Source organism: Calypte anna, chromosome 2 (genome assembly GCF_003957555.1).
Source record: "Calypte anna isolate BGI_N300 chromosome 2, bCalAnn1_v1.p, whole genome shotgun sequence".
Classification (NCBI taxonomy): Eukaryota; Metazoa; Chordata; class Aves; order Apodiformes; family Trochilidae; genus Calypte; species Calypte anna.
Window position 1 is genome coordinate 19,089,816 of NC_044245.1, and position 14,492 is coordinate 19,104,307.

General features: G+C 35.1%; 1 protein-coding gene across 5 annotated transcripts in view; it reads right to left on the minus strand.

The window, feature by feature from the left end:
* The window catches only part of MLLT10 (MLLT10 histone lysine methyltransferase DOT1L cofactor), a 125,855-nt gene that overhangs the window by 15,577 nt on the left and 95,786 nt on the right, over positions 1-14,492 (minus strand). For all 5 annotated transcript variants that reach the window (XM_030444959.1, XM_030444958.1, XM_030444960.1 and 2 more), the window contains 2 exons: positions 4,900-5,017; positions 3,441-3,513 (listed from right to left, as the gene is read on the minus strand). In XM_030444959.1, the coding sequence (XP_030300819.1) occupies positions 3,441-3,513; positions 4,900-5,017 (191 nt within the window). The remainder of the gene's footprint in view (positions 1-3,440; positions 3,514-4,899; positions 5,018-14,492) is intronic.

Consider the following 14,492-nt stretch of genomic DNA (forward strand, 5'->3'; position numbering starts at 1 on the left):
AGAGTTCAGGAAATAAGTGTGTTAATTATGATTAGAGTAATAAGCAGTGGTCACAGCACATTAGCTACCCAATGACTGTCAAGCATTTTGTAGGCATCAGAGCATGGCGATTTTTTCGAGAAAAGGTTGTAAGTAGGTGACTTAAGAGCTCTGTAAGTATTTATTTATGATTCCTCTTTTGCATACAGGATGAAAAAAGAGAAACACTTGTTAAAACAGAAAGCCCTGATGAAGGTAATATAGTGACCAAAGTAGTGGTTTTTGACAAGAGAGGACAGCTCAGCAGAATGCTCAGCAGAGACATGGCAAAAATAGCCTTAAAACTGGAAGTTTACACAATCTGCTGAAGTGATAAGGTTTATGTGGAAGCATTTTAAACAGATGCACTATACTCCACACAACACACTTTAAAACAAACAAACAAACTAGAATTATAAAACAAATCAAGAAAAAACAGGACACAACCACCCCCCAGCAACTTCGTGCTCTGTATGCATGCTTTGGAGGGATGCATAATCCTAACAGGTTGTGCTATTTGACTTGTAAATCACCAACAAAATTCTTGTCGGGCTTAGGACTGTTTCCTATCAATTTCACAAAGGTAGAAACAAAGCAATACATGACTGGAAAACCTCTGTAATCATTCCCTGGAAGCCTCTACAGAAGGACAAGAAAAATAAAAACTAGATTTCCCTGTATTGCAATGTAGTCAATTCACCCTCTTCCAGCTTCCTACCTCATCCATTAGGCATTATAGGGTTCCTACACACTACCTGCAATATTGAATTCTTATTCCAAATAGTACTTGATAATAGTTTCCAACAGGACTGTAAGTGTGCTGTACAAGCAGGTCTGAGCTGTCACTGAGATGGAACTCCTTGTTCCCTGGGAACTCCAAGGTTCCTTAACTTGCTTACTTTAACAACTGTTTTTGTATAAGCCTGGGGTACAGTTATTCATACTCTTATATTATGATTTTTAAGTAATACTGCATTTACATATAGGCATACTTCAATGCAGCTATTACATAACACGTTTTTAAACCTAAGGTTAAGTATGGGATAAAGACAGTTTAAGTGCTACCTTGGGAAAAGCAGCAATTCCTCTGCAAAAGGGAACCAGCTCACATATACCAGGTATATTTATATTTCTCATATATATTAAAATTTAAAATATGACAGCTTAAACATTAAACACTATGCTTTTATAGGGATACAAAGATGTAACAATATTAATTTGAAATGACCCTACAGATCATAAATAATATACATCTTCTACAAAGAACTGCAATTTGCTGCACCAGGAACAGCGAACAATTTTTCCTGCAAGTGTTTTTATTTTAAGCAACTATATGAAAATTACATGGATGTTTCAAAGTACTGTTATTTATGAATCTCATAAGCTTCAAAGGGAAGAAAGTCAGAACTTACAGAAAAATAATTTTAATAGGTTACATTCTGTTATGGTTTTTAGACAGCAGATTGAATGTAACAAGCAAGTTACATTCAGTTATGGTTTTCAGACAGCAGATTCTTCAAGTTAATTTTTTATTCACTATAAACTATATTTAAAGTACCCAGAGTTACTTATTTAACTGAAGTTGGGGAGTTACTTGCATATTCAGTAACATCAACATCCATATGATCTTATCACACAGGGTTAAAATTTGCAGACTACTAAACTGAATTTTTGCTTACAAACTAAGCTTTTTCATCTTTCAGCTTTGGAACTAGAAGAAGTTATTTCCACCTCTCGTCTTTCTTTTTTTTTGTAATTTTTGTTTGGTTGGTTCGTTTTTTATTTGTTTGTTTCAGGGTTTTTTTATTGGTGATTTTGGGTTTTTGTTGTTGTTGTATTTTTTTAACAACTGCCAAAGCTATCTGCTCTTTATGAAGGGTTACGGCTTCCACAGGCAGGACACAGCTCTGCAGCTGTGGGCTGAGGTGGCCTTTGTGTCACACAGTTCTCCTCTGCCATCCCCATCAAAACCAGCAAGAATTTGACCGTGCTGTAAATACCAGGCTATACATATCCTGAACATATACTCAGAAGAAGCATGATATTTAAGAAGTTTAGATTCCAAAATATTCTGCCTCAAGACAGCCTGGGAGCTACTATTTGCCTACTGCAAATCATATAAAGACCAGGCCTTAAAACCTGAAATTACCACAACACATATGCATAAGAAGACTGCTTCTTATCTAATCAAAAGTTCTGGAATTTCCTAATTGTTGAGCATTTCCCTTTGCAAAATTCCCTTATATATCTGCATACATACAGACATGTTCCTCAAAGAAAAAATTTGACTATATATATGTTGACTGAGAGCACAGTCTAAACTGATTTGTACATTCTCTATTGTTTTAAAAGCAACACATACAAAACACACTTAAACACCAATTCATGACTAGGTAATACCACGTAAGTATTATAATGGATATTGTCACCCAAATCAACAAGAAGTCTTTTGATTAATTAAGGAATAGAATATAAGATTAACACCACCAGGCAAGTACATTAAATTACCTCATTTGGATATATTTATTATAAATTACTGCAATAAACACATGGCATAACAACCAAATTCATTGTTAAAATGCTTTATCTGTGTAACTACCATTTTTTAGCTACCCTAAAATCCTTTAAGATAAAATTTCCATGGTTAGTCCCTAAGCAAAAAAAAAACCTCAGTACAAACACCAAAAAATCTTATTCACAGGGACTGACTATGGAATATAAAGTGCTTTAAAAATGCAGATTTACTTAAAATATGTGGAAAATATTACTGAAGTATTTAAAACACAACATTGAAGTTTTAACAGCAAATATTTTAAAACATAATAACGTGATACGACTCCAGCGGATTATGTCTAACTTCTATAGCAGAGGTGAATTGCTGCACAACAGAAAAAGTACTTTTTTTTTTCTACAGTGAATTGTTGTATGTTTTCAAGTCATGAGAGGTGATAGGGAAGAAAACGTTTTTCTGAAATTGTCTTATATCTAAATTCTCAGACCATCTTATTCCTGTGATCACTGCAGTCTTTTGATCTATGGGATTTTTTGGTTTTTTGCAAATATACTGAAAAACATTATTATGGTAACAAATCTGACAGGCCGAGTAGTACATATGAATTAAACGATAGCTAAACTGTTCTAAAGCCAGTCTTTATTTCTTAAGTAGAGTCCTTCGTTTGTAAACTAAATTTCAGCTGATATGAAAGTAAATTTTAGCACATTTTTGGCTATTTGGACATACTAGATTTTTTTTTACGATGGATATATCTATAATAAAAATAAATATGCATATGTGTGTGTATACATATACACACATATATAGGCTGTTAAAATAGTTATTAATTATTAGTAAAAAGACAGTGAAGTTTCCAAATCTTAAAACATTTCCCCTGCCTTCACTCTCCAACAGAAATAATACTTACCTTGGTGAGAGACTTCCTCTGGGTGAACCTCCTCTGCCAACAAGGCTGCGGCTATTATCTCCAAGATCTTGATCTGCAGTGTAAATATTTCACAGCTGATAAACTGACTCTTCTGAGATAAGAGTTTTAAAGCTGATGTAGATATTTTTAAAATACCTTAAATCTCAACTTCTATCTGTGGTTGTTGCTGAAGACTGACTACGTAACTAGTTTAAGATTGCTGAACTGTAGCATGTAAGGTGTTGTCCTTACACAGTTTTGAGGCTGTACCAGGCCATGGATTATGTTCACTTCTTTCATTCCTTTCAGTTTTACAGCACAGAAGCGTGGTTTGCATTTGCAGTACCCTCCCCTCAGCCACTTTTAATTTCTACGGTGAAAGTAATGAATCACAGCTGTGGACAGCTAATCTGTATGCTTATCACAGCAAATCCTGATGCTCCCTATTTTTTTAACACTTTGCATCCCAAAACAAGTCATAAAATATATAACGTATTAAACTTACTGCTGCCATCTAACAAGCACACATTATTCTGCAAATTTACTGAAAACTTTATGAAAGCATGTAATTCACTAATTCCTATTTATAAGCAGAAGGATAGGAAAGTCCCTTGCTAAAAAGGTAGTAAAACAAACAAAAAAGGCCTCATTAAATATACGAAAACGTTTTGCTTGGAAGGACTCAAAAGGGTTATTTTCCCTATGGCCTCTCAATAAAATAACCCTATCTGCCCCCTTCAAGGTTGCCCTCCCCCTATTCTGAGCCAAGCGACCTCCGACCTCTTGGAGGGCAAAGACATGACTGATCCATTCTTGGTAAACTGCTAAACTCATTCCCTTCCCCCAAACAGGCATGACTACTACGACATGTCAACAAATCCTTACGGAGGGAATGAAACAAAGCAAAGCCAACGCTCATTAAAACTGTAGAGGAGAGCCCACGGTACAAAATGCCAATCGGTAAATATTCACAAGATTATTAAATGCCGCAGAAGTTCCTAACGGGATCTCTTTCACACGAAGTTGTATGTAATACAATTTCATGAATTATGCAAATAAAGGTTGAAACTATTCACGACAAAACCCAGAGCTGTGTTACTCTCGTTGCAAAGAGCTCGGAACTGAGCACATCAATCACAGAAGTCACAGGAGACATTGTTGCATTCCTGCCTGCTGATGGCTCTGCTTAAACACTTACATTTCAGACACTGAAAAAAAAAAAAAGGGGGGGGGGAGGGACGGAGAAAACCCGCACTCTTTTGCAGTACAACTGAGAATTTACTTCCAACACGTAACAACTTCATACAGACTTTTAATAAACAAATGCTGAGCAGCGTTAAAAAAAAAAAAAAAAAAAACAAAAAAAGAAAAAAGAAAAAAAAAAAAAGACTTTTTAAAAAGGCTGTTCAATTTTAAGTCGGTAACGTGGGCCATTTGTCTCCAGCAGCGGGAAGCTTACCTGCTTGATTGTTTTCAGACTGGGCTATAAGTGCTGCCATTGCTGAATTTGGGTTCAGCCTATTGCCGTACACGTGGGATGGAGGCAGACTGAGAGAAGATCCAGGTAGGGTGTTTGCCTGCAAGAAACCAATTCAAACTTGAATCCTGCTTCGAAAAATAACGGGGGAAAATGCTAAATATTTCTTAAATAGTTTTTCCTTACGCACAGTTGTTAATATTTTTAAAGTTGACTGTTTTTTACAATGTATTTAAAAGAAAAAAATACTATTTTCCATTTGTGAGTACAGGAATAGAAATGCAGCACTTTGAAAGTATATCAGGTTTTAAAGTGTTTTACTCGTCGTTGGCAAGATCCGTTAATAAAAAAACTTCCTAATAAAAAAATCGATGCAGCAAATATTAAAAATACCTGTGGCATTTTAAAACAATCACCGTGTAACAGGATGGGCAGAACTTCCTTGCAATCCTGAAGTACGCACTCAAGGCTAGGACTTAGAAGCATGGCAACCATGTGGTTATCCTACTAATTATTTAATCTTATTAAACCATTTACAAAATAAGGGCAGGTAGACAACAGATGTCTCACAAATGCTTGGGTTCCTTACATCACAAGCCGGCTGTGGAGGTCAAAAGGTCCAACTTTCAGCTCTATAGTTTAACTACACAGAGCCATATTTCCTCTGCTTGGCTCTGTCATTAGTAAAACCTGCACACTATTCTGTTACTTCCTATTTTGATAGACTTGGAAGCCTGGTGTTTTTTTGTTTTGTTTTGTTTTTACTTTAAAGAACGCAAACAGCCATTACAAGTATGTTTTCTATACAATAGGGGGCTCTCGGAATCACAGCTTTGCCCTGACCCCATATAAGGAACTGTATTTTTGGCAGCTGGCCAGCTCTACTTATTGAAGAGCTCCCAAAGTTTGTGTTCATTCATGTTGCTAACCACAATTCTGAAGGTCTCTGCTGGGACTTGTGCCAAACAAGCGAAAATGAACCCTTAAACAGATGAAGCTGAGGAGGCCGGCCAAAATCTTGCATAATCCAACGCAATAAAAATACCTTCTTCCTTGGCTGCTTATGCTTTTTCTCTTTCGAAGAAAAGATTTGTGTCAAATGCTGAGTTGCAGAGACAGGCAATCAAAGAAAAAAAGGCTGGCTGCTTATTAGAATGGCATTTTCCTACCTGATAAAACATTTGCTTCAGAACAAGGAAAAGATAGCAATATAGGGGGCGGGGGGGACTGGAGATAACCAACCTCTGTAATTACCACTTTTAAATATAATATTTTAAGAAAATGTAAACAACGTTTACAAAGGAAAAAACAAAACAAAACAAAAGGTGAACAGAAAGGAACTCAATTTGTGGGACATTTTGACATGTATAACTGCACACAAGAGACAGGGGAAACATACTGGTTATTACAGCAAAATATTACAGAGTATAAACTATGTCTCTGGAAAGAATCACACACTACCATTAAGTTCTGGCTTTCAGCCAACATATTAAACTTGATGAATGGACTTTTATGAATTCACACAACTGTTTTCAATGATTCTTTATTTACTATATACTGGTGAGAAATTGTGCCTAATACTTACATTCTCCTACTGTCACAAAGTCAGATAAAGCCACAAGTAATTACTTCACAATGATCACATTTTTTTCACTTTTCAGTTAACAAGTACATGCAAGACCACTAGACATAGAGCCACACTTTCATTTCAAGTCTAGCTGTTATTTCTTTTTCTTTAAAGAGTTGCTGTCCTTAGTAAAATTAATCTGAACTAGTTTTAAGTCTTAAAAATATTGCAGGCATTTCCACTTATCCAGGTGTAACTACATATTAGTACTGTAACAGTTCAGATAAAGGCCCCAATACTGAACAGCTCCTGCTATTTTCCTTAATAAACACCTACAGCACCATTCCAACAACTCTACTGTCATTCACTAGCAACCTTCAACTGTTTTCTTCTCAAAACCAAAGCAAACTTCAAAAAAGAAACCCTTCAGAATGGAATATTAGAAGATTGAACAACTACTTGCTTATATATCTAAGAGACAAGACTGGCAAAATAAATATTTTTTTTTTAAATAAATTGCTTGAGGCTACGAATTTTCCTAGTAAAGTTTATAATTAAAAAAAAACCTACAAACACTAAGTCATACTTCTATTTAGTTTTAGAATGTCTATAAATTATTTCTCTTCATTCTTGTAAGCACGCTGCTCACATTTTACACAGAAACTGCTGTACTTATTCTGTGTAATTCATTGAGCAATAGCAGCTATCTATTAATTTAGGATAGCAAGGCAGCTACAATCAGCAGAGAAGATGTTTATTTGAAACATGCCCAAATAGCTTCAAGAACTTTCTAAAAGTATCTAAGTATCTTGAAAGGAGTTGCTAAACTCTGTTGAGTAACCATCACATCACAAAACAGGAAACATCAAAGGGATTGAACAATGTTTGCTAAGTGGGTTGATATAACAGATCAAAAGACTTAGCATGATTTAAACAATATCTAAGAACTTGAGTTTGTTCACAAGTGGTGGTTCAGCCTAAATTTAACCCCTGTTTATACTTTAAAGTAATAGAAAAGGTGTCCTACAACAAGTTGGAACTACAAAAGTTCTGGTGGCCTCATATATGCTATACAACTCAAAGGAAAAAGCCACATGAATAAAACTGTGCAAGGTAAATAAAAAACTTTTCAAATACCTTTTTCTAAAAAATGGCAATGTAAAATGACAAGAATAATGATTTGTGAAGCTTTATTATGTATGTGACGACTTCATCTGACAGGAAAGTAGAGGATGTGGAGGAGTGCTACATTATTTAAAGGTGAAATAGGAGCTTCGTGTTTCACTCCGAGTCAAAACAAGCTGTAGCAAGCAGTTATTAAAAATGCACAATCATCCTGTCAATACATATTAAGGTCACAGAACTGAAACATGTTCTAAAATGCAGAACTTATAGAGCTGTAGTATTCCTTATTTCAACTGATTCTATTTAAACAGTCAACACAGTACATTATCAAAATCTATGAACTAATAAAATGAGAGGCTGGCAAAGTATTTATTTCAAAAGGGAGCAAATTTTACTGAAAATATTTTAGTAGATGGACTTAAGCCCATCCAGAGGTATATAATACACTGCTTTCATTTATGGCATGTTCAATAAATCAGTAAAGCAATAAGCAGCAGAGCAGCACAGAAGGAAGATACACTGTAATTCACGGGATGCCCAAGTGCAATAAGAATAAAAGACTGATATTTGATTGATGCTTAAAAACATTTCCTCTGCAGCAAGAAAGTGCAAATATATTCTTCTAATTAAAGACCTAGACTTGCAAGTTCACTAAATTTAAGTCATATATACAAATATCCTCTAAATATTTGAAATTTTTTTAATTTGCTTTCACCACCCCAAAATGGTATTTTACTGGTATTTCACCACCCCCAAATGGGATGACAATAAAGATTCCCAGGTTGACAACATTTGCATTCATAACTGAATATTCACTAAAATTTCCATGGAAAACAGTTCCTTCATTGCAAAAGTTACGTGTTCCTTAAGCAGAAAAATCAAAAGGAATAAGTGAGACAATACTTAGTTGTATACAATTAGATTATGTCTCAAAAATTTAAGAACCTTTGAGCATGCCTATTCCCCTGCTCCTTTCAAGTTTTATGCTATTAAATATTTTCTGATAACAGGCCTCGTTTCTGTCTTAGCCCCACACCAGTAAGGTTTTAATACTCAGCGTGTGATGAGAGATGAAACCAAGTGTGAACAACTTTTGGGTCCCATGAGTAGGCTGACTGTTGAAGCTGTCAGGTTCAATTGCATCATTCCACATTATTCAATGCCCCAAACTGCTCCCTAATTGTTAAGGGCTTAACATATTCAAAACCATTGTTTAGGCTAATGGTGAAATGCCTACAGTTGAGTTTCCATAAAGAAAGGGGAGGGATTTAATTGTAGTTAAACCATTACTGAACTCTCTTGCTTTCATGATAGGACAACAAGGATGGCCAGAACAACCAATTCCAAGATGGCTTCTTAATCAGTTAATATCCAATCATCATCCCTTTCCCCCTCTGCTTTAAAAATAATATTGTAGCTTTGGATTACATTATGATGATACTTTACAATTAGTGACAGGACACCTAATTAACGACTTCAGCTATCATTTGCCAATGATAATTTCAACAGGTATTTTTATTTCTTCTTTAAAACAATATCACTGCTCCTGCACTGTTGGTATCCCTTGAAGTACCAGATTAATGTGGTTGGGGTCATACCATTTACCAACAATACTGATTCTTCATCACAGCACAATGCTTTCTATTAACACAAAGAAATCAGAGCACTAAAACTACTTCCAACTACTACTTAAAACAGTAAAAAAAATTAATGCAAATCTGTTTACAGCTATTTTTCCTATGAGCTACACTTCTAAGACATTACAAATACTTTCTGTGCAATCATATGGTTTCATGAAATATGGAAGAAAATAAAAAGCACTAGGCCAAATATTAACATCAACTTACTTCATATCTAGAAGTCACTTCTAATGATGTATTTGGGTCAATAGCATGCAACATTTATCTGAACAATGCACTATTGAAAATAACAATAATAATTAAAGCCTGAATTGCAATTAAATGAGTTTAGATATTCAAACATTAATGCTTCACACATAATGATAAAATTTTGTAACACATATATAAAAAATAACTGCTTTTCTTAGTAAGTGAAAAGAGCTGTCTACCAAGTGGTTGCAGCAAAGGCAACCTGGCCTTATGTTCCCTTGCTTAACATGGACAAGTGGAGAAAAGTGATTTTATCACTAGAATTTCTAAGGCCACTTACTGTACAAACAGCATGTAACAGCTGGCTTTTCCTGGGTATTCAGTGCAATGGGAAGAATGTGCCATTGCTTCCTTTGATTCTTTCAGTAATTCTGCACCACTTTTAACTTCATTTAGGAAGTGTGGGGGAACCACATGCTACACACGATCAATTTTGCTTCCTCCATGTTCTGTTCATTTGGGATGGCAACACACACACACATATGAAGGGACTAAGACTGCAGTGAACTGCAGCAGTACACCACATTTCTAGGAAGCCCAAGAGGAAGTTCTGCCACACTCAGTCTCCAATGTGTCACATTTTCACCACCAGTATGGAATTTGCTTAGAAATCTTATACTGTTCCTACTTGAAAAAAAGTTTGTATGTTCCTGATTATTTTCTTATATGCCAAGAAATACAAATGGAACTGAGGATAACACAGAAAATTCTTAATCAAAGATTGTTTCCATATTTCTCCTGAAAACCATCACATGACACAAAATAAAATGCAGCATGATAAACACTACATACCTATTTTAACCAATACTTTTGTTTAGACCTTTCTAATACATATTTTGGGTTTCATAGTTGTAAGTTGTACATAATTAACTTTCAAGCACTGTATCGAGTTCTTGACTAAAACAGCCTACAGCACTATTAGTGACCAAAAGCACAAAGTGTACTTCTTACAGCTAACCTAACCTCACCTGTTACATACATAAATTCATCAACAATCATAACCACAAACAACCACAGCAGTATTTTACTCATTCATTCTATGAAAGCAATACTGGGATTGTAAAGATAACCCATCCCACACTGCCACTATTACCATCCAAGCACTGTGAAGTCCTTACAGTTAAGGATTTTTTAAAAACAGATAATCAAGATGCATTATTATGATTAATGTTTTCACTAACTGGCTGAAATAAAAGAATTCACTGAAAAGCTTAATTAGGAGGCTGGAAAGCTTAAAATTAGATCAGAAAAAGGGTTTGTGATATCTTAAGAAGAAAAAGCAACTTTTCAATCAAAAAGAACATTAATTACAAATGTACAAATTATTATAATTAAACCCTGTAGCAAAAACCAAATACATTCCATGTAAAACCATCCTATGGATACATTATTCACATGATTATTACTTCTTATACTACTAGGAAAAATACGTATTTTTAACTTCTAGCTGTGATGAAGACTCTTGCTTACAAGCAAGCATATCATCAAATACTGTCTTTGAGTCAGTTGTTTTGATTAAAAGTACCAATAAATCCTTCAATTACACGAAGCCATCTAACTTCAAAAAGCAGCACTCAAGTGTTTTCCAAGAACAGCATAAATGAATGCAACTGGGAAACACAGTGGGATTTGAAAGGCAAAATGAAAAATTAATGGCACACCTACAGAAACTAATTTATACCTCTGCCCAGTGTACAACAAGGGCACATCAAGTCATTAAAAAACACATGGGTAGAAGACTTACCTTCCAATAATGTGAAAAAGCTATAACCTCAACTGTACTCACCTCTTCCATGTTACCTAGGCTAGATAGTCCAAAATTTTTAACCAATTAAGATCTATTTATTTATCTACTAAGCAGAAAAAAGAGACTTATAAAAAAACTTAGTAGAATGCTATCCTCATTAAGGGGTCGGTTTTGGTTTGGTTTTTTTTTTAAACAAGGAGCCTTTACACAGACAAGCCCCTGGGATTCTTCCACCATCCCAAAACCCTAACTGAAAGCAGAGCTATGGTTTTGACACAAATCCATTTTACCTAAAGTTTGTTCATCCATTCTTTCCATCTGCCTCTGTCTTCATAGCACTTAACCTGTGTGTGCTCTACATAGATACTGGAAGCAACATCTTACTCTTAAGAAGATTTACCTTCATAGCAACAATCACAGTTTTACTCTCATTCTGAGTAGCAGAAAGAATGACTTGACTAGGAAGCAAACTCACTGTATTCATATAGTAATCTATTTTTCTTCTGTGAGTATTCCAAAGAAAGCCAAACACTCACAATGTGGCAAATAATGGATCTAAGAGAAAAATAACTACTTTGAAGATCATCTATAATTTAAAAAATAGTAGTAAAAGTAAAGAATCATCCACTTATTCATAAATATTTTCACTTTCTAAATAAACATCAATAGTCTTTACTATTTAGTGATGAAACAAACATGCAGTGGCAGAATTACTGCTGTGAAAAACATCTGCAAGATATTCAGTGTCTCACATACAGCCTATAAGGACACTCCCTTAAAAATAGCTTGTAACAAAGCATACACCACCATGCAAAATTGAAATCTTTTTCAAGTCAAACCTAAACATTTAGTTTCATCTACATATTTTGTATTTATTCTTTCCATTGCATACAGAGTAGAAATTTTCACGTTTTTCACATCCAACACCGTTACTATTGTCTCAGGCAGCTAAATTGAAGTAGTGCTACACTCAGTTCAACGAAGAGGTCAATGTGCCTCAGTTGCCTGGAGACTGATGGTTGCTACAGCAGCACCAGATAAGCCAAGCTAAATAAGCTTCAGCTTGAAGGCAGAAAACATTTATTGCTAGACTGAAACATTGATGCAGTTGTCTCAGCATGCAGCACTGCACAAAATCATGCAACTGCCTTTCAGACTACCCGTATATTGCGGATGTCCACACGAAGCCAATCTGACTGAAGCAAGAGAAAAATGCAAAGAGTAAAGATTTTAATTGGGCTCAATACTAGATTACTTGCAACTATGATTCCTTTGTTCTTTTAGTTGAGTCACATGTTAGAAGGAATTTTCCCTCTGGCTGTAAATTCTTCCTCCTTGCTACTCTCCTCCACCCCCACTCCAAAAAAACCTCAGATTGAATGAGAAGAAAATCAGATTGTTACCCATTTTACCTAGAATTAACAAGGAATTTTATAAATAGCTTTTAAGTGACATTCAAGAAAATTTAGATGGAAAGACCTTTACTAGCACAGTTCTTTTAGATTTTTAATTTTAAAAGACTCTTAAATGCAAGTGCTGTGACACAAAACCATCATAGTGGGTTTGGAAGGGAAGTTACTATATTGCAGTGACATCTCACACCAAAATACCAACCCCCTCTCTGCCTGCAACATTCTGAGGGCTGCATTTAGCACACTTTCTAAATCCACCAGTGCTGGCAATTTCCTGTGGCAATGAGTCCCAAGGATGAGCAACATATTCTATCTTTCTCTTAAGTAATGAGATAAAGAGAGTAATTTCAGCATCCAAACAGTCCGTGATCCAGTTATCTTTGACCTACTGGGTAGGAAGCTATTTCAAGAGATCTCATCGTCAAGAAATATCTTGACAGCCACATAGAATATGCTAACTGGGTTTTATGTATCCATAATTTCTATTGATTAGATATTTCTAGTACTGCAGTAAAGATATAATTTCCTTTTTCTGGAAACATGCTGCTTAAACCATGCAATATCATGATCTCTAAATGTTTTAATACTTTTCTCTTTTTAATACCTTTTGTATTAAAAGTAATGAAAATCACCTTTAGGAAGAGAAAATCCACACTACACATTGTATGACAATGTAGACACTGAACTTTAAACGAGCTAACAGAAGTTACAAAACATACTGTTTAACTGCAGGAAAGATCACTTTCCTAGAGATGACATTAAATTACATAGTATCAGCAAAAGGAAAAGACTGGTGATCGGATGTTATGATCACCAGAGGAAGCTCATTTTGGAGAAATTTAGCAACACTAACATATTGTCATAAGAACTGTCTATGCTTTACAGAAATGACTGACTTCTAAGGGATGAGAGCTTTCACCACAAGGCACCCATCCATTGCTAGCTCTGCAGATAAGCCACAGAAATCTATACTATCTGCACTCTGGGACTTCCTAAGAGCTATTCAGGCATTCAACATCTCATCTATTTCTATATTAAGAACCAGACTTCAGGAAGCAGCCTGAAAAAAAAGAACTTAAGGGTCTTTCGAAAATATGGAAATCATCTCTGATAATGTTTTATGTAATCTACCACAATCAAGGTAAATTCTTTTGCATTACAAGAAAGGAATCTTACTTAAAAACGTTTGTTGAGATCACTTCAAAATACCTGGTTTTAAATCTTAAGGTGTGTCTCCAAGGCTATTATACCAAATTCCTAACTTCAGCCATTAAACATGGTTGTGATGTGTACTTCAGAGAGCAGGAAGCTCACTAAAGGAGCCAACTACTTAGTGCAGGTTACTTGAAGTCTGAGATTGTCACATCCCAATGTCCTACAACTGAAGACAATTAGGGGTTTTTTTGTATATTTACTCTAGTCCCTCCAAAAAAAAAAAAAAAAAAAAAAGACTTTTAGCACTAATAGCTAATAAACCTGCCATTTTCTTGAGTACTCACAGAGAGAATGGCCCAGAAACTTCCCTTACATGGACTTACACTTTTGCCTGCCCAGCTCTTGCAAATTTCAGATGCTTAACCTCTAACATTTCTCCCTTCCTCATGTTTACTTTGAGATGAATATTTAATAAAAAAAAATAATAATAATAAAAAATTTAAAAGTAGGACATTGTATGCTTCTTTGGGCATGACTGGGAAACAGAATTGGATGGAAGAGTATCTTCCTTGGCCATACTGAAACTGAGAATGTGTTATCAGCCATATTTTGAGGCTACAATTGCAAACTAAGCATGAATCAGATGTGCATTTTGCTGTCCTTTGAAAATTCCCAAATTC